Source organism: Podarcis filfolensis (genome assembly GCF_964270895.1).
Source record: "Podarcis filfolensis genome assembly, chromosome: 6".
Taxonomy (NCBI): Eukaryota; Metazoa; Chordata; class Lepidosauria; order Squamata; family Lacertidae; genus Podarcis; species Podarcis filfolensis.
The window spans coordinates 61,717,420-61,738,111 of NC_139609.1; the positions used below are offsets into that span (position 1 = coordinate 61,717,420).

At 42.3% G+C, this 20,692-nt stretch overlaps 1 protein-coding gene across 2 annotated transcripts in view; it reads right to left on the reverse strand.

Annotated features, from left to right (window-relative positions):
• PLXNA2 (plexin A2) overlaps nucleotides 1-20,692 on the reverse strand; it is a 404,642-nt gene that overhangs the window by 343,119 nt on the left and 40,831 nt on the right. For both annotated transcript variants that reach the window (XM_083617292.1, XM_083617291.1), the window contains exons 2-3: nucleotides 16,614-17,890; nucleotides 13,268-13,450 (exon numbers count right to left, since the gene is read on the reverse strand). In XM_083617292.1, coding sequence (XP_083473418.1) covers nucleotides 13,268-13,450; nucleotides 16,614-17,801 — 1,371 coding nt within the window. In that variant the 5' untranslated portion in view covers nucleotides 17,802-17,890. The remainder of the gene's footprint in view (nucleotides 1-13,267; nucleotides 13,451-16,613; nucleotides 17,891-20,692) is intronic.

Here is a 20,692-nt window from a genome sequence, read left to right on the forward strand (position 1 = left end):
GATGCTGGCCTGTCACAGTTCACCCCCGCCTAGTTGCTGAAACTGAAGATTACTGTGGGAAGTAGAACCCTCTAGCAGATTTCTATATTCCAGTGGCCATGAAACCTTTGATCTGGACATCCCTGCTCTAGGACTGGAGGTCCCCATAGCAACTGCCTGGATTCCTGACCAGCATCCAGACTTTCTCATCTCCCCTCAGGCCAATGGAATCATCAACAACTGAATAAATCACACCCAGGTAAGCTGCATAAAAAATCAGCACATTCAAGTGAAAGTCATGACATTTGAAGCTAGCCAATCAGGAGAGCCAGGCAAATGTGATCCCTTACTACTATTATTTAACTCTGTGGGGTATAAAGCCATTGTCCATTGCCTGCTTGGCTTATGAATATAGATAGCATTATGCACAGTGCATTGAAATATTCAATAGGTACATAAAGCTAACTGCACAGAGTCTTGGAGTTGTAATAATACAAATGTCTCAACAGAATCACATTTTAAAGGCTGCACGTATGGAAGAATTACCTCAAGCAAACAACAAGGAAAGGTAATCAAAAACAAGAGCATAAAAGGCTTCCCTATCCAGCAAGGACCAGAGCCTCTCTTTCTTAGCAATGACTCGCACACCTAATCCCTTTTGTTCAACTCCCCATTGTCTTAAACTTGCAATCCTAACACCACTTACCTGGGATTAACCCTCACTGAATTCCATAGCACTTACATCTGGGTAGTTATGGTTAGGATTGCACTCTTAGTATTATTTCCTCCATTTCCAGAGTTGCAGCACAACTTTGTTCAGCCACTTAGTGTTGCAAAGAATGTGGAGAAAGAGCATTCATGGGTTCCTCATAGCAATCCTATCTGATCAACTCTGTCCAATACTAATCTGAGGCTAGTAGAGGAAAACAATCAACCTGGGAAATGGGGAGAACGAAGTTTGCTTTCCTCCCCTCAGGGTGCTCCAGGTACTATCTGCTGGGACACATGCTGGTGAGGAGCTAGAATGGAGTGACCAGTAGCACTTGAAACAGCTGAGGATGCCTCCCTTAAACTGTCATGATTTTGTAGGAGTGATTCAAGTGAATAGTGGAATGTAAGGTTTGTGCAATGAAAGTACTGTAGATTAAAGTGCAAAATCTTCCTAGAACAACAAATCCACTTTCAAAAAGAAGAATTTCTGTGGTTTGGAAAATGATAGGAAAATGCAGTGAGATGTGTGGGATGGATGGATGACTACCAGTAAGATGTATAAGTGTCCAACAAGCAAATGAGCATAAAGTCAGGATGAATGCTCACTGCTGTTTAAGAGAATGAACATATAATACATGCCCAATAAAGCCTGGAAACACTCTAACTCTGTATTAGTAAATCAGGATGAATGCTCAAAAAGCAGGTCATTTGGAGGGGTCCTGAATTTGTTTGGTCTTTCTCACTCTCCAGATATTTGTTTGAGAACTGCTGAGCCAGGGCTTCATGAGTCTTTGGCTCCCAGCTGCATGAGTCTTTGGCTTGAGCCCCTTGTGGTTGAAATATTCCAAGACTCCAAATAATATGTGAATTTACAGAGAAACGGGAAAACCTCTATCCATAGCCCATTATATAAGAGAGAGCGCTAGTGTGGTACAGTGGTAACAGAGTATGAACAGATTTAAATTTGCCACTAAGCCAGGAAACTCCATGGAGAAACGGAAATAAAAATGAAATAAAAAATAAATCACGTGCAGGACTTGCTAGGATTATTATCACAAATGGGTGAAAGGACAACAACTATGCAACATAAAGCAAAATAAAAGGGGAGGAGAAAGAAAACAAAGATTTACAATAGGAAATAAACAATACTGTGGCTGACCAAATTGCTAGTTTCTCACAGGAGAAATACATGATTTTACCAACACACACAAAAACCATAGTTCTGCTAATTCTCTTGGCAAACTGGCCATATTTCATACAACATATAATTGATTATTTCACTGCCCACAATACATATTTCATGGCACAATGTCCAAGAATGAGCTAACTTCTCAGTTAAACAAAATATTTACTAGTGTCTGGAAAAGAGCCTGACTGAATCGATTTTAGTGAACTATGGCTGTCTAGGATTTCACTGGATTCTAAATACTGTGAATGAAAAATAAATCCAGATTTGTTTTGTTTTTGTTTTTTTAAAAAAGAAGCATGCAAATTAGTCAGCTTTGCATGATTTAGCATTTGCAACATATTGGTTAGAGCAAAATTATGTTGTTCTGTCTGTGACTAGGGAAGAACTAGGGTTGGCATGCAAGATTTGCGATGTGCAATTTGAAGGACTGTGAAAAGTGGCAATATACTGTTGAAATGATCATTGATATAATCAGCATCAAATGCTGTGAACAGTTAAATGTCTTAAGTATAATAATAACTATAACTATTATTTATACAATCATCAGTGTGCATGCACATAATTATTTGTTTCATTATTCATTTTAATTCTACCTTTCTTCCAAGAAGCTCAAGGTGGCAAAACATTTTATTTTCACAATGTTGAGAGGTAGGTTAGGCAGATAGGCAGTGATTGACCCAAGATCACCCAATGAACTTCATGACTCCAGCTGGGATAAAAGCTCACAGCTCTTTAAAAAGATCCAGTGGCACCTGGTCTGTCTTTGAGCAGAATGCAAAGTTCTGGTTCTTACCCGTAAAGAATACAGTTTTACTGTGTTGTAGATGCAAGGTAACTGAAACAACATTAGTTCACCTACCACCTCTAAAATGGACAACTGCTTTCATGGAGTTGCATCTGATGGACTGTAGTCCACAAAAGCTTACATCTTAATAAATTTGTTCATATCTGACCTGTTATTTTTTAATCAAAGGATTTGAAAATCTGAAAGCTTAAGACCTTTTGAATCAAGAGGACAAGACTGTTCATATGGAATAACTGACAGAACATTTAGACTTATCTAATACACAATACTTGTCCATTCCTACTGATACAAAAACAACTAGAATTGTACCATGGTATGAATTCTTTGCTAACAAGAAGGGGGGGGGGGACCCATTGGCAAAGCTACAGTCTTCGGTTTGTTTTTTCTTTCTAGGGTGTTTCTGTGGCCCCTGACCACATGCTGTTGCAGTGTGTGGCTCTAAGTTATCCTAGCAAACTCATTTTTCTTATAGTAGCAGGTATAAACAGCATGATGGCAAAATTATACACACACTTCTCCATGCCTGACAGCACTCTGGCCTTCATTTATTCTCAATCACACAAACACTGTCCTCCACTGACAAGCTGGATGAAGGGCACTTCACTGATTTATTAGCTATAATATGACACACCACTTCTTGGCATGAAAGACAAGATTGATTTTTAACCCATGAACCAGGCAATCTACCCTAGTCATTCCATCTGCCCTGCTGTGACACGACAGGGGACACGACCCCAATGTCAGGAATGCAAAACATGTGTGGATCGGTGTGGTGGTGGTTCGGGCTGGGATGGATGTAAAAACTACATCTTAATGGAAGGTTAACTGAAACATAATCTGCAAAGCTGAAACGAGCATTAGTTCACCTACCACCTGTAAACCGGTAATACGCTTTTCATTCAATAAATTCTTTCTAACAGGTTGGGATGGAAGGAAAAGACCTAGTAACCCAGATGCATTTGCTGCTAGTCTCAGATGAGCACCAAGGAGCGCATCAGTTTAAGTACAGGTTTCCCTTCATTACCTTCAGCTGCAGCCAGAAGAAAGCATTTCCCAGAAGAATATCTACATGCTATACTACTCCAACAATAGGATTCTTTATTCTAATGAAGGCCATCACATTCCACTTTAGGCAAGGATATATCAAACAAGAGGATATGGTTAGAAAGCATTAGAGCTAACTAAATGTCATTTGAAACATTTGATACAGCAGGATTAAATTAGGCTCAGATTGTGCCCAGTCCCTTAAATATTTGTTCCCATGACTCATGCTAGCAAAAGTGCAACTTTTAAAGCTGACCTTTACTGATGGGATAGAATCAACTCAGGCATTCGGTGCTTTTAGTAAAGCAAAGCATTATTCTCCAGACAGAGGGACATTATACCTCTAAATGCATAAGCAGCAACACATTTTCTTATTTTTAAAAGAATATATCTTGGCATCATGCCATTAAAGCAACCAGCTCATTGGAATTCAGATTTTGGCATCAAATATTTTCTCCTTCACAAAACTTCATCAGATGGCAGCTGTGCAGCTATAAGACTATTTGTAAGATCACTACAGACTGTTCACATGGAATTAATAGGAACCATGCAAGATCTCCACAGTGGCTTGTTACATGTCTAACAACAGGACAATAACTTGTCCCTTTATTTCCCCAAAGCTCCCCGCCCCCAACACACTGTTCCATCCAAGATTCATCCAATATCTATGGAAAACCTCTGTAGGCTGTCTCTGTTATCCATGGAATACCTTCTGTAAATTTGTGCATATAATTCCCCCCACCTACCCCCCCAAGCTGTTTCTCCGCACTTCTCTGCTTCCTTTGTGCATCCAGCTACTGCTCTTGGAAAATCCAGCACTAAATGTGCATTATCAATCTAGACCCCCTGCAAAAGCTGCAAAAAGCGGTGGTTAAACTGACAGCTTTTCTTTTCTGCTACAATGAGAAGTGCCTTCAACGTATTATTATTATTATTATTATTATTATTATTATTATTATTATTATTATTAAAATTTGTGTACTACCCTTCACCTGAAGATCACAGGGCATCTCACAACATAAAAATACAAAATGATAACACAAGATACATAATAAAAACTAAAACTAAAACTAAACCTAACCAAACCAAACCAAACCAAACCAAACCAATAACACCTCCCCTTCCACAAACACCTTTAAAAGGACATAGAATGTTTCTGAATTGATCCTGGAATGTCCCACTTTTCCTTAGGCTATCCCTATTTTCTTTGGAGAAATGTTGGAGGATATGGTAAGGTGTCCCTATTTGCATTGGATAGATTTTGCAGGGTAAGAAGTTATCTGACCCCTGAGCTGTCTGAAGGCTGTCTGAAGGCAATTACTGTGTTTTTATATATGTTGGAAGCTGCTCAGAGTAGCTGGGGCAACCCAGTAAGATGTGTGGGGTATAAATAGTAAAAATATTGTTATGGAATGGGATGTCCCTATTTTCATCAGAGAAATGTTGGACTTGCAGGGTGTAAACCAAGAGGAAATAGCTTAGTACAGAGTTGAAAGAAGTAAAAAGAGAGGAAAGCTTTGAGCTGGCTGGTACACAAACAGTTTTTTTTTTTAAGAGATAAAATGTCCTGTGTGTTTCTTTCTTTCTTTCTTTTAAATCAACATCACAAAAATTTCTGCTGGAGCCTAATTTATTTTGCCCTTATCTACTGAAACAACTTTCTCACGATTTTTTTCTCCTCTAGAGAGTAATCTCAGATTTTGAATCACTGAGCAAAAAACTCCAAGCCTTCTTTGACTTGTCCAAAATTGCCAAAGTTTTCTAGTGGCAGAATTTTCTCAGAAGTCCATTATTGTTTCACCTGCTTAGAAACTAATGCAAATCTATCAGGCTGCAAAGGATTTGTTTTGTTTTAAATTCACCATGGGTACCATTTTCTAGAGTGCATAAGTGGTTTAAGGGTTCTAAATCTTAATAAAAAGCCCCTGGGACTTAAATAAGTGCTTCCCATCACTTTTGAACCTAAGAGTTGGCCACTTTTGCATTTATGCCATGTGTAAAATTCAGCTGAAACTGTCTTATTTAAGTGTGCATGTGGAGACATGCCAGAGAACTACTACAGCCCATAGTAAGAGATCCTGAAAAAGTAATACACCAATAGTGTCATATTGTCCTGTTCCAAACATCACAACAAAACCTCTATCCCCTTGCCAGATACTTAGCTTTTGTCCACCTCATTCCTTGCTTCAGGATAGCCAAATATCCTCCTGGCATTTGACATGGATAAAATTTGGCCTGGTCCCTGGAGGGTCCAGCATTCTCTAGACTTGTCACAAAAATAAAGCTCCCCCATAGGCTGGTTGTAAACTGTAAATAAACTGCCGACACTGGCCTTGCCCAGCTTCCAAAAGCCCAGCTCGCCGGGCCCTCTGGGGCTCATAAAACAACAAAACAAACAGCAAGCTCACTAGCAGGAGTCTGGGAAGCGAGCCAATCTCATTATAGGGGAAGCAGCATTAAGCTCTCGCTCTTTTAAAGCAGACAAACCCCCCTCCTTTCCAAAAGTCAGTTATAGCTGTGACTGGCTGGAATAAAGTAGTGTGGGGAATGGGGGGGCAGGGAGAGGGGGCTTTGTAGACAAAGAGGGGACAGCACCCAATGGCAGGTCTCTAAGTGTATGTGTACAGAGATTTGCAATTTGCAGCAGAAATGAAGTATTTCCAAGTGTCCAGAACGGTCAGGCTTGAATCACCATGACAGAATTTCAATTTGCAAAAGGAGTCTGGGTTGACCATAACCCACTGCTAGCTTTTCAGTCTTAAACAGAGCTTTCCTTAGCTTTATGGAAAAGCAAGAGGTGCTCCAATGCCAGGAAGTTAATAAATATGTTCAGTTTGATTTTACACAGCAAAGTAGCTGCTGGAAATAAAGGTTTGCAACCACCCAGAATGATTCACAGAGGGAAAATGAGCAAAGAATTTCTGTGCCTTTTTATTTTTTTTGGCTACCATAAGATGCCTTCCAGAAAAGTGGTCCATTGCACTCATCAGGGCTTTACAAATTTCGGTTGGCTTTGTCGCAGAGCCCAGATGTGTGATTTGCCATCAATCCTGCCTCTTCTTCTTGAATGAAGGGCCAGCATCCTGTCTGTGATGGCACACTGAGTTTGGGAAATGCTCCAGGTGCTGCGAAAGCCCAGCATGACTGCAGGGGCAAGGCCCTGCACTTCTCTTTACTCCACGCTGATGTGTAAGGGGATGAGGGCTCATCCGTATCATGATCACCTTGGGCAGTTGCTCTGAGCTGAGGCAAGGGGGTTATGTTGCCCACGCTCAGCTTAAGGATTCCCCATAGTGATCACAGCAAATGAATTTATTTGTGGAGTCCTGGCATGGATGCAGCACTCCTCTCCAGTCCCCAACCTTAAGCATAGCTGGGGAGCTAGAGACTATTTCGATTATAGGCTATGTAACAGTATTATCTGCTCCTGGGACATTTTAAGATTGCCATAACCAGCACGTTTATGGATTACACTCAAATGCATACAGTATTTGGTTACGATATGCACAGCCTGTGCTGTTGTCAATCTCTCTCTCTCTCTCTCTCTCTCTCTCTCTCTCTCTCTCTGTGTACACACACGCACACACACACACACACACACACACACACATAATTTCACTTAGGTCCCACCTTTACCTAAATGAACTCAAGGTGGTATGCATGGCTCTCCCCACTCCTTATTTTATTCTCACAACAACCCTTTGAGGTAGGTTAGGCCGAAAGACAATGATTAGCTCAAGATTACCCATTGAGCTTCTTGGCTGAGTGAGGATTTGAACCCTGGTCTCCCGGTCTAACAGTCTAATCATATATTCCTGACTGTTAAGCTGTAATATGTTGTACTTGAGGTTAAGAGTATTCACTCAGTAGTTGCAAAAGCAATATAGAGACCCAGCAGGTTTGTGATGTAGCCAGAAATAAGGAATCTCTTCAGCTCTTCTGCGGTACTGGGGTCCTTGCAACACTGAAATCCTCAGAGAAAAAGAGACAGACTAGTCCAAAGAGTTTCACAGGAATGGGCTAATTAGCTAATAGGAAATAGCACACCACCAAAGGAATGTAATGTTTCCAATAATGAATCCTCAGAGGACATGCAGATAAATTTAGAAAAATGATACATTCAGCATCCTGACTTTTTTCTAGCAGGGAAATCCCCACAGGGCAAAAAGAAAGGGAGGGAAAATCATTCATCTGGAGACTTCGAGTAATAGCTATGAGGTGGCTTGCTATACAATCAGGATTCCTGGCTTTTCACCCCCATTGGCTCAGACTGGTAATCAAAGTGGTGACCCTGTAAATTGTGTTTAGATTTTACAATGCACTTCTCCTCCACAATGCTTTAAGGCAGGCAGACAATTGTGTTACTGGCAGGAAACTGAGGTAGGGAGCATTCCATCCCCTGAATGCTATGGCAAAGTGTTATTGCTTTCAATAGCAGGTTAGTGTCCCATCCATTGTTAACAGCCTGTCTTTTTTCCCCTGTGTAAACACAATTTCCTGAAAGCCTTCTAGATTTTCCAAAATTGCTGCTAGCAACCCTGGAGGAAACTCCCCCCCCCCACCCGCAGAGTAACCAATGTCTTATGAAGGGCAATGAATAAAGCGGTCACAGCCCTAAGATCAGAGACACATGAAGGTCATTAATATCAATAAAACACAAAGTTGTAATAAGATATGCTCAGCCAAAACAAACTTTACCAACACTGTCTGATTTTTCTAGGATGCCCTTTGCAATTCTTCCCAACTAGCTCCCTCTTCATCTGATGAATTATTTAATTTATTACATTTATCTCCTTCCTTTCCTCCAAGGAGCTCAAGGTGGTCTTCATGGTTCTTCCCCTTATAACAACCCCGTAAGGTAGGCTGGCTGACTAGTCCTAGTCCAAGATGATAACCTTTCCAGTTTTTCTATAACAAAGATAAAATCAACTAGCACAATAGCCCTGAGATCTAGTTTTCTGACTTACCTGGGGCACCGCCCTCTGCCCACAGTTTTCAGACTGATTACCCACAGCAAACTAGGGGAGAGTATGTGATTTCATTTAGAAAGGTGATAGGAGATGCCTCCCCCCCCCCTTAAACTTTTTTTTTTTACATGATTGTCAACTGCCCTGTAAAATCAGATTGATATACAGAGGGTGTCCCCCCCCCCCGGGTGTCCCCCCCCAATGAACAAAGTAATAATCCAAAGTAGAAACACTACAGGCTGGTAGTTCACCTTTTTTCAAGCTCCTGTCATGGTGACTGATATATTAAATTTGAAATTCTCCTTTGCATAAAGAGAGAGGGAGGAAATGCCTAAATCTTGTCCCCTACAAGGTCTGAGGGACAGTGGACCGGCCCCCTGATGAAAAAGTTTGCTGACCCCTGGCCTAAATGGTAGTTGTATCTGGTGTTCTGGAGTGGAGATTAGCCACCACTAAGCAGCAACCAAGGTGACCAGGGTCCACTTCACAGAACAGAGGAATCTTGTCTTTTACAAGGTCAGAGTGTTCGTCTGGCTCGCCCAGTACTGTCCACTCTGGCCAGCAACAGTTCTCCAAGGTCTCAGGCAGAAAGGTCTACCTGATCGCTTAAAGAACAACACATACTCTGCTCCTGAACTATGAATCCTCCCGCTCGGTGGTAGTTAGTGGCTGTGTTGTCTTACTACCCTCGCCTCACCAGCTGCCATTACTAAAAGCACACAGAGCTTTCAGCCCAAAAACGGAGCTGCTGCTGTCCCACTTAACACTTGGATGTTCAGTTCGCTTCCATGTGATGGATTGGTTGGATAATCCATGTGATGGATTGGTTGGAGAAAAGAGTAAGGCAGGTCAATCTGTAAGTGTACCAGTAAGGCTGGCAAGTTTGCAATGAACCAATGCAGCTGACCCAACTTCTCTGAGGTGAGTCCACTCACTCTGGGATAGATTGCCCACTATGTATGAATGTGACTAAGGATGCCCTTAGTGCACCACTTCCCACCCTACAGAATGTTGATAGTTCCGCTGTCTTATCTACCGCACAGTATCAAAAACCGGAAGGTATGTAAAGCACGATGCACCAGTAAAGCTAAAACCATTACGGAGGAAGAACAGCCAGGTTCTGGGACGCATCAACTAATCCTCTGTGATGACTCTTTGTCAACCCAATCCTTCTTGTTGGATGGCTGGCAATTTTAGTGGAATAGTAAAATGAAGCAACTTCAGATCAGGCACGCATGATGGAGAATTCTGTTACATAATAATAGTATTAAACAGCACTACAAATAATATCATCTTTTAAACGCCATGAAGGATTAGTTTCAGTATATGTTTGGGATAAATTAACCAGAGATTTAATCTAAATTCCCAGCAAATGTTTGCAGACCTCTGGAACACAGGAGGCATAAACACAAAAACCCATTCCCTCTCTTTTTTCTACTCTGTGACTGCAGTAAAGCCAAACACCATATATAGATCTACTCTGCATCAGAATCGTAGATGTTTAAAAGGCCTCCACTACATAAATGCCATCGGGGATTAAACCAACCCGGAAAGAGCATTCCTTTAGTAATCCTACATAATTAATGGGACACAATTCTACTTGGTATATTAAACAGCTAACATGCAAGCACAAGCTGCTTGCTTTAAGTGCCTTTAAAGCTAGGCCTTCCCCAGCCACTAATGCAGTACAACACACTCACCACCCACTGTCTACTCATCTAGGGTATATTTGCAATATGTTATCCTGGAATGCGGGGTTCAAAGCTACAGATGAATGGGGGGGGGGTCGTTTATATAGTGGGTTAGGCCAATAGCTCACAGAGTACAATGCTGCTAGTAGTCTATTGGAGTCTGTACTAAGTGCAGTACTGGAAGCAAAGGAAGCAATTATAGAGTGATAAACCATTTCCTGCCCTGGATTTCAAGCAGCTAGGTACTACACATGAATACTGAGAAGTGTCTTCAACGAGGCTTATTCACAGATAAATGTGCATAGGATTGCGGCCTAATTAACACTTACTTATGAGTAAACATGAATACATAATTATATGGGAACAAGACCCATTGATCATGGTAGAACTTACTCCTTATTTATTTATTAATATATTTTTATCTTGCCTTTCCTCCAAGTTGCTCAAGGTGGTGCAAATGGTTCTTCTATCCCAATTTTATCCTCTCAATAAACAATCCTATGAAGTAAGTTAGGCTGAGAGATGGTGACCAGCCCAAGGTTATCCAGTGGCCTCCCAGGTTCGGAATAAATGTGCATGGGATTGCCCTGCCCTGAATGGCCAGTTTATCATTTTATCATTTGTCAGTATGAGATTGCTCCCATGTACCACTTGTCTGGCATGCTTTGTTAAATTCCACCCTTGGATGAGAACCTAGGTGACCACAGTTCAAATACCCACCCAGCTATAAAGCCATGCTGGGTGAGCTTGAAGCAGTGGCCATACCTCAGCCTAACCTACTGGTTGCTGTGAGAATAAAATGGGGAAGGGAGAGACTCATGCGTGCCACCCTGAGCTCTTCGGCAGAATGCTGGGCTATTTTGTTCATATAATATAATAAAAATGTTGCCCCACTGATATATTGTACTATGTTGCATTTTTATGCACAGGTACCAGGCTGCTTTCTGTCCATTCAAAATGAAAACTGGTACCTGCCCAGGACAGGTCAAAATCACCAGCTTTGTTATCATTCAATGGAAAGGAATGGATCAATGTATTTGGAGACTGCTGACACTAATTTAGCAATGAGCTTTGACATGGATATATGGAATGGAAAGTCCAACTTAATCACTGACTCCTAAGTTCCACAAAACAAGGCTTTTCTTTAAGGGCAAAAGGAATTTGGAATATTTCTTTGCCTCAGGCAAGTAGCCTTTCCTCTGTGATGCAAACAGGAAGGAATGTTATCTAATGAAGTCAATCTATCACACAAAGGTCAGTAAGAAGGGTGGAAGGTGAGAGGCAAGACTACATTCAGAAAAGCAAAGCTTACCTCAGGCTATGGGCTGCCCAAGAGGCTACCACTGCCAGTTAACCCGCTCCCTTCTCACCAGAGAGAAGAGATATTGTCCAGTCCAAGCAGGACTTTTACTAGCAAACAGTAGGAGTGCTGTCAAGAGTGCCTGCTCACCAGGCTTTGGTAAACATACAGATAGTATTCCAAAAGAGATTAAAGATCAGTTCTCAGTGAAAATCTGTGGCCATGAATAAATGCATGAACCTCAAATACAGTGCAACACATTAATTCTTGGTAGTGGCATAACTGTGAAACTACCCAAGTGTGATTTTAATATTGAATACCTTAAAACACCAGGTGTTTTGCACACTGTGCCAAATTCTTTCAGACTTAAAAGCCAGCTAACTGATGTCAATGCACAGGTTTGCACTATTTCCCTCCTCCATTTACTACTGGAGCTTCCTACTATAGCAAATATCCCCCTTTTCTTCCAGGACATCCAACCACACTCATTGAGGAAGTCAGCCAGCCAGCCACACTGCACAGCCCACCTTATACAATTCCTTCCACTGCTGTCTGAAGCACCACACATGCTTAGGCTATGGGAGATGAGAAGCATGTGTTCCTGACAACTTCTGAAGGTAGAACCAGCTTGATAGGACATGACACTTATCAGTGCTGTGATGGGTCAATAAGCACTCTTCAATGAATACAGTCAGCAAGGAGACAAGTAGAGAAGGTACAGGGAGGAGGAGCTGCCACAATGAACTGAGCAAACATGACACATGAATCCTGTCCCACTAAGATCTTTGATCACAATAACCTTCGGGGTGACTTGAGAAGAGCAGAATCCAATCCCACGAACATTTATATTCCAGAAGTCTATGTTGACAGTGAGAAAAAAGCCAGCAAGAGAACGTAAATGATGGGCACCATCTACTACTGTTAAAATCCATGTTCACTGCTCTGCCCTACCATCACTAAACAGACACTCTGGAAAGGATGCCCTTTCACTCGCTCTAACTGAAGACAGTTTTGGACAGTTTCTTGCTTCCTAAGTAAAGAATCACATTTCTATGTGAAAGAACACATTTCTTCAAGAAACAAGTGCAAACAATTTTGGATGCCTTGCGTATTGTCTAAGGCAATCCTTATGAACTGAACATCTAAACATCCAGATGTGACTCTTACAGCTACATGGAATTGTGGGAGAAAGTGGTTATTAAGCAGACCATGCAGTCTCAGGTATATTGAATTGCATCCCCCCAGGAGAATGATAAAATCTACTTTTTTCCCTTTGTAAAGCAACGAGAACCCCACAAGAATCTGTGCATGTGTGAGAGTCTTTACATTTCTAGTGGCTTTTGTATCTCTGTAGTGCTTTTAATGGCTGGGCTTTGACTTTAGAGCATAACTGACAGCAAATAAAAATTACACTTACCTGTCTGATGGTTTCAAGTATACCCTTTTTATTTTCAAATTACATTTATACTTATCAGTAAACCGGCCTCTACAACTATTGGAAGCCAGCTATACTCTCCAGCAAAAGACAGTGAAAAGAAGAGATATGGTCTGGGCTCCCCAGAGCCAAAAGAACAAACTTACTTTCTTCAGCTTGCCACTCTTGGTGCCCACAAACACCACACTGTAGCCATTGTAGACATATGAAGTGACAGAAGTCATCCGATCGCGGCTGGATGTGTAAAGAGTCACCCCTTCTACTGGTATGGAACCTCCCAGTGGCTGGTTAATGTCCAATCCACAGAAGTTGTCATCTATTGGGACTGGCTGAAAGGGAGAAGACATTTTGGTGAGTGTGGATGACAGGCAAGAAAGTGGAGACAAAGCAACCTTCAAAAGGCTAAGCCTCCCTAAGCAACACCTGACAACATCTAGCGTATAACAAATCTTTGTTCAGCTGGGCCCAAGGCAGCATTCCAAAATCTGAGACCAGATCCTTTTTAGATCTCTTATAAGACTTGCCTGGAAGATTCAGTTCATGGTGGCATCCTCAGAACATGTTTTACAAAACCTTTTGCAGAAGTGCACTCATGTACATGTGCATATGCATATGCACACAACTGCATATATCATTTCCATTGGTGTCTCAATTACATTTTGCAGACTTTGGACCTAAGGAACAAAGATTCCTTATACTGAGTCAGACCATTGGCCTGTTTAGCTAAGCATTGTCTACAGTGGCTGGCGTAGCTCTCCAGAATTTCAGAGAGGGAATATCCCCAGCCCTAAACCAATGCAGATGCTCTACCTCTGAGCTATAGCTTTTCCCCAAGAAAAGGATTGATCACTCACATTCCTCTGTGTTTCATAATTTCCCTACCTTCATTGAGAAGAGGAGGCCTTGCACACACCTTGAAACATCATAAGCACAGGGGTGAGAACCTGTGGTTCTCGAGATGTTGAAAGACTACAACTCCCATGTTCCCTGAACATTGGCTATGTTGACAGGAGCTGATGGGAGATATAATCCAACAACACCTGGAAGTTCTCCACAGGTTCCCCACCCTAGCTCTAAACTGACCCTCAAAGCTTTGTTGTCTTTTCACTAGCTGCTAGTGTACATAGACCTAAGCAAAATGCTATTCAAAGTCCTTAGGATGCATTGCTTCCTGAAATGCACCCCACCCTCATTCCCCTATTCCATCACCTGTTCGCATTTTTGCTTCCACAGTTCAGCAGACCCAGGAAGCCAGCCAAGCAGAGAGCTAACTCCTAAGCCATTTTATCAGCCCTGAATTGAATTTAGTACCATTCTTAGTACACTGGACTTTCCTCATTCAGACACAGAGCTCTTCATTCTGCTCTTCCTCTGCAAATGACATGGCAGAGGGGTGATGGCTGAAATTGGCTATATCATTTTCCCCACTTGTCAAAAGAAAGAAAAAGATTCAGCTGTTAGTAGTATAGAATCAAAAACAGCCAGAGAAAGTACAGGTCTCTTTACTCTGAAGGGAGAAACTGATTTTCTCTATGTGTTTGGTTCCTTCTCTCATGCAGTCATCTCCACACAATCCAGCTTTAATGACAAGAATTAACAGTTTGCTTTTAAGAGAGCTTTCCCACAAAGTACCTGGTGAACTGCGATCAGCTCCAGGAGGCCAAGCACTTTTGGGAACCCTTACATTTTTGGGATCGGGGCCGGGGCTCCCCATGCCTAAAAACCACAGAAGCGCCTTCTCTTCCTCCTGCCATGGAGGGGAAGGAGGGTCGAAACAGCCTCCCACCAGTGGTGGTCCCAGGAGGAGCCACCAGTCAGTGAACAGTGCAGCTGCTGCATCTGGCTCCTCCCCTGGCTCCTCCCAACATCCTGACACCACATGTACAATGTCGGGATGTCGCTTGTGCAACATTGCGCCCCCTTCCCCATCGGCCTCATAAGCTGGCACTTCTGTCTATCATTTCCCTTCCCCCATATAAATCAGGAGCATGGCCCATTCCAAGGGCCACACTGCTTTCTGGGCAATCTTTTTTTGGTTGGGGGAGGCACATGTCGGTAAATAGGCAAATGTGAATAGAACAACCGGTGTAAATCTTACCTCTATATAGTACCCTTGTATCTACACAGAGTCACAAATCTCTTACTATTCCCTATCCAGGCAAGCAAGAAGCATTATGAGAATTCAAGGACACTTTCCAGCCAGGCAAAAATGCTAAAGCGGTGGTTCAAAACAGTGGTGGTGAGAGCAATGGCCTGGGGAGGGTCCTAAGGGCCAGACAGAGCAGCTTGGAGGGCTGCAACTTGCCCTCCAGGTTTGAGGTTCCTCACCTCTGCAATAAATGTTAAGAGACCCCCTCTATAAAAACTCTGAGCATTTTTGAAAATGAAGATCCTGAACAACAAGTGAATGCTACATAGCATCTTCTGTCTATGATGAGTGTGACCAAACAGGGTGACTATCTAGCTGCAGTGAAATTAAGGAACCTTGTCTTTAAAATGTTTTAATTACCCTGGCACAACTAGCTGCATGAATGTACACACTAAATGGAATGTCTCTTAACACCCCAGTTTCTTTTATTTGCCACAATAAGCTACAGAATAAATTGATTTTTCTCTGTCTTGGATCTTCTGCACTTATCCAAGTGGGCCAGCTACATTAATCAATATCCAAGAAGACCAAAATGTGCAACTGAAATTGGCCATTAATCTTTCAGGCTTGTTTGCATGAAACCTTCCTGCTCAGGGAGGAAGGGTACTTCTTTGCTGCACTTTCAGGTTTGGCTTCAGACCAGATTTCAAGAAGAAATGGAATCTACCAAATCAGCTACATCTTAGTCTTGCCCTCCATTACTATAACAGAAGAACAACTCTTGGCCATAAAAGAATTTGCCTTTCCATTGTGATTAATGAATGGATTCTATTTCTCAGTTTGATACTTGGGGAGCAATGGCAGAAATAACTCAATAATACCTCTGCTTTATGCAGGAATGCTGATAAATGGCAAATGTTTTTTAAAAAGATTTTCCATAACTAGTTATCCCTCCCAATGACCTGCTGAGGCTGATACATCATTATTGGTGTTCTTATTTTCCATACGAGTATGAGAAAACAGAACTTGCTCAAGGTCGTAGAGGAAGCCTATGATTTGAACCTACTTGAACCAAAATAATCATTATATATATATTTTAATGTTGTATTTTAATCTTGTTTTTAAGTTGTATTCATTCAACTTGTTTTTATTATTGCCCTGAGCCCGGCCTTGGCTGGGGAGGGCGGGGTATAAATAAATATTATTATTATTATTATTATTATTATTATTATTAATTAGAAGGCAACAATTCTTCAAGAGATGTTCTCCAAGTTCCTATGAAGGAAAACAGAAACCAGTTTTTACACTCTAGAATTTCTGTTGCTACTCAATATTGCTCACTACAATATTTTCTATATCTTCTTCTGCAGGAAATCTAGGTGAAATACTGTGAACATTCTTACCGCCTTGGTACACTGAACATCTTTCCCAAGCAGCCAGTTGAGTTCCAAGTTGCCTTCCCCTTGGTAGCAAGACTGTAAGCGCTCCTTAATTTGGGCATTGATAGCACGGATGGGAAAGATGCAAAGAGCTGAGTCATCAGGGGGCTGGTGATACTGCTTTTGTCCCTTGGAGAAAATGGCAAAAAGGACATCATCCTGGGCAGTGATATTGAGGGACCTGGCCAGCACCTCCCCAGGCTTGGAAAGGTAGGCTGCCTGTAGGAGGCGATATTCCACATCACCTTTGACACAACCAAATGGCAGAGAAACATAGGAGTGGAACTTGGGGTCATCCTTGCAGAGACGCACAATTCGAGATGTGTAGAAGAGATCGCTAGCTGAGTTGATGGAGACACCCTCAGGAGTCTCTGGCTGGACAGTCAGAAAATAGACAAAGTTGCCGCTGGAAAATCCATAGATATAAAAGATGTCAAAATGTGAGACCAAGGCCAGTGTGTCTGAAGGGATTTTTATGAGTGATGAAACAAAGTCACTGTGAAGTTCATAATCCAACATAGCTGATGACTCTGGGTCACGTGGCAGCTTCCGGCTGGAGAGAGTGGGGAAGTAATCCTGCTTGCCATCTACTGCTGTACCAATGAAAAGCTTCCCATCCTCACCCTCAGAGCGAACTATAACTCCATACATAGTGCCAGTTTTGTTAACACTGGAAAGATAGTGCTCCTTCTTGTGAGATGGTTCCACCAGGATGAAGAGATCATCCAATCGCAGCAGCTTGCAGACTCCTTGGTAGAGGCTCCCACAGGCCAATAGCCTATTTTCTGTGTAATCAATTATCAGCAGCTTGTTCACATTGTTAGTCAGTGTTAAGATCTCAGTGCAGGGCTGCACTATGAGTGGTGGGTAGCAGGATTTGTTGTCCTCCTCTGGTCCTGTCTTGTGAGCAACCAAGATGGTCAAGTTTCCAGACAGCTTGTAAACCCGATTGATGGCTCCCACATAGACTGCTCCAGTGGCCTGATGGACAGTCAGATGGTTGAAAGTCCAATCACGGTTCTCAGAGTGGAAGGTATTATAGACGGGAGTGCTAGTGGCATTCCATGAAAATAAAACCAGGCAAAGAAACACCAAGGCTACCGATGAGTCTTCGGAGTCCCATATCCGAGGCCAGATCTTTCTCTGTTCCATCCTGTGGTGGAGAGTGAGGAGGAAAGGGAGTGCGAACCTCAAAACTCCCTGTGTGTCTCTCTTGCCACAGCAGTGTTTCTCACATGATTCTACAGAAAAAAGAAAAAAAAAAAACAGAGGGGGGGGGAGATTAGACCTAAAATATCATGTAGAAAGAATTTAAACACTCCTCTACCCACTCACTAAAACTCCTTGAGATCAAAAGAGGACATCTCTAAACCCATGAACAGCGTTCCCATTTGGGTAAACACTGCAGGCTTTAGCACTCTGTTCCGCCTCTGTGCATTAATTGTTACGCAGTTTAACTGCTCATAATATGCTCTGAGTCATGAGTTCATTCAGCTGCAGGAGGGAATAATCAATCTCAGCCCAAAGACAAGTATTTTGCAGACAGTTCACCTACCCAGGCATCAGATCTAAGAACCTTGGCTGGGAGGGGGGCTTATGACAAGGTGTTGAATTGACAGGTGAATAAGAAGGGTTTCCTCTCTGTGAAATCCATGAGGGTTATAATGTAATTAAAGAGAAAGAAATATCAGGAAGAGATGGCTTACATGTCTGCAGCACCTTCTGTTTGTTTCTACATTCCTCACATGCACAGGCATTGTGGTGCCTTAGGCTGTGTCTGCACCTTCTGTAATTGGCAAGCCCACAGAGGGCTGGCTCCATGCCTGCTTGCATAATCTGCATCAAGTGGCCTCAGCCACTCACCAATATGCAACCATGCTGGGAATTTTGACCCCTGGCTGAAGACAAAGAGTCCCAGGAGACCTGAATTCAACTTACTGCAGTGTGAGCTTTCATTTATAACCTTAGTGAATGCCTGATGGTTCACTTCATAGATACCACTGGGGTCTGCTCTGAGGTGAAAAGTGATGTTCGTGGGGAATATCTGCTTTGTAAGGTACAATGTGTTGCCATGTCTCTCCTCTTGCATGGAGGGGCAGCAGGGGAAAGTGCAGACAGAGCCTTGGGCTATTAGAAAGCGATACCAGAGCATTTTCATGTCTGTTCATTGTGCAAGGCAAGAAGTGAGGAGAGAACTGTGTTGATCAAGGAGATTGGTGCAAAATTATTTTTTGGCATATCATTTTCTGCAGAAGAAGAAGTGCAAAGTTTGCACATCTGTTGAACATGTCTAGTTAGTAAGAGCATGGATTGAACAAGCCATGCATCTGAGCACCATATTTATTTAGATACTAGGTTCAGTTGAAGCAGTTACCTAGAAGATAACCATGTAACCTTTACTCTCCCCATGGCTACCGCTACGTATTTTCTTTGGCCTTCTCCCACAAAGGCACAATCATACAGACATTATGTAATGAAGCTGCTTCTTTCAAGACGCAGCATTGGTTGACACAGCTTGGTACCATCTACTCTTCCTGGAACTAGCTTTTCAGGTTATCAGGTGGGCATCTTTCCTTGCCATCCTGCCTGGGGTCTTTCAATTGGAGATGCTTGGAACTGAATATGGGACCTTTCACATTCCGCTCCTTTCCCATAAATGGGCCATGTGGAAAGAAGCACTGAAGTTGCTTCTCAACAAAACCAAAGCCTTTCCCCTCTTACCATCCTCATTCTTTTCTTTCCTCTCTCCCACTTTACTGTCCCACCTTTGATAATACCTGCGCTTAAACTGAAAACAGTTGCAGACTGTGTCCGGTTGCTATCTGACATTCCCTGACCATCGCATTCACTCCCTAGGCCAGGTGAATTGTCCATCTAGAACAAGGATAAAGTATTTTGTCACTATGCATCACTGGGGCACCCCTTTCAGGGCTTCATCCAATTATTCCATATGATATATGCTGTATTTGTGATGTTCTATTATGTCCAATCACGTTATTGTTATTTATTGTTTGTAAGCCGCTTTGGGATTCATTTGAATGAAAAGCGGCATAGAAATATAATCAATCAAATCCAGTCCAATAGTTGAGCTGACACCACTGGTGTGTGTGTGTCTTAAGCTCCTTAATATACTCCCCTGTTCTTACTTGCTTTTTCTGTCTTTAATGCTTCAGAAACATAAGACTGAATAACACTGAACCAGGCAAGTCAGGGAGCTTAAATCAAATGTTGGGGATGAACTTCTGAGAGATACTGAAGGAGCCTCTGTAAAAAGAAAGGTTTTCCTGCCGCTAGTCAGATATGAGTGAAGTGCTTTATTTGAAAGCTATTTGCTCCTCTTGTAAACAGTATCCTAGGGTTTCTGTCAGTGACAACCTGCATAGCATTGAACACTGCGCTGAAGCCTTGTGGAATCTCCCAATTCTGCCACCTCCTCTCTTTTCAGCTAGCTGACACTCACCCTGACTAGGAGCAGCTCAACCCCTGCTCTTTGTTATCACAGCAGGGCAGCCTTTGATTGGTTCTGGCAGGCAGCAGCTGTACGCTCTTTTCAATACCTGCTTCTGTCCCTTTTTTGATCTGTACGCTGCCCATCAGCTGTGCATAGTACCTGTCTGAAAGAACATTCATTGCAAGGGGGTCGAGTTCAGCAGCTGCAATTCTCCTTTCCAACAAAAGCACTCAATGGACTCAGACAAGGCAAAGTGCTGTTTACACAAAGTCTGCAATTGCTGTGGCTCTCATTCAAGTAGTTTTGGACATCCACTTACCACACTGAAGCCCTTGGATTTTGGTGTACACAGTGCTCAAAGCATCTATTTCAGGTAACCTAAAGGAGGAGCTATGCTATATGTTGTGATTGGAAGCATCAGTATTATGCCAGTGTTTGTGCAGCAGATATGTGAGGGATGGAAGTAATACTTTCATCTTTTAGCACACATATTGATGCCTATTGGAAAGGGGGGCTAATCAGACTTTTGGAGCATGTGCATTTAAAGATGCATATACACCAAGGATGAGGCACCTTTTTTCTATTGTGGATC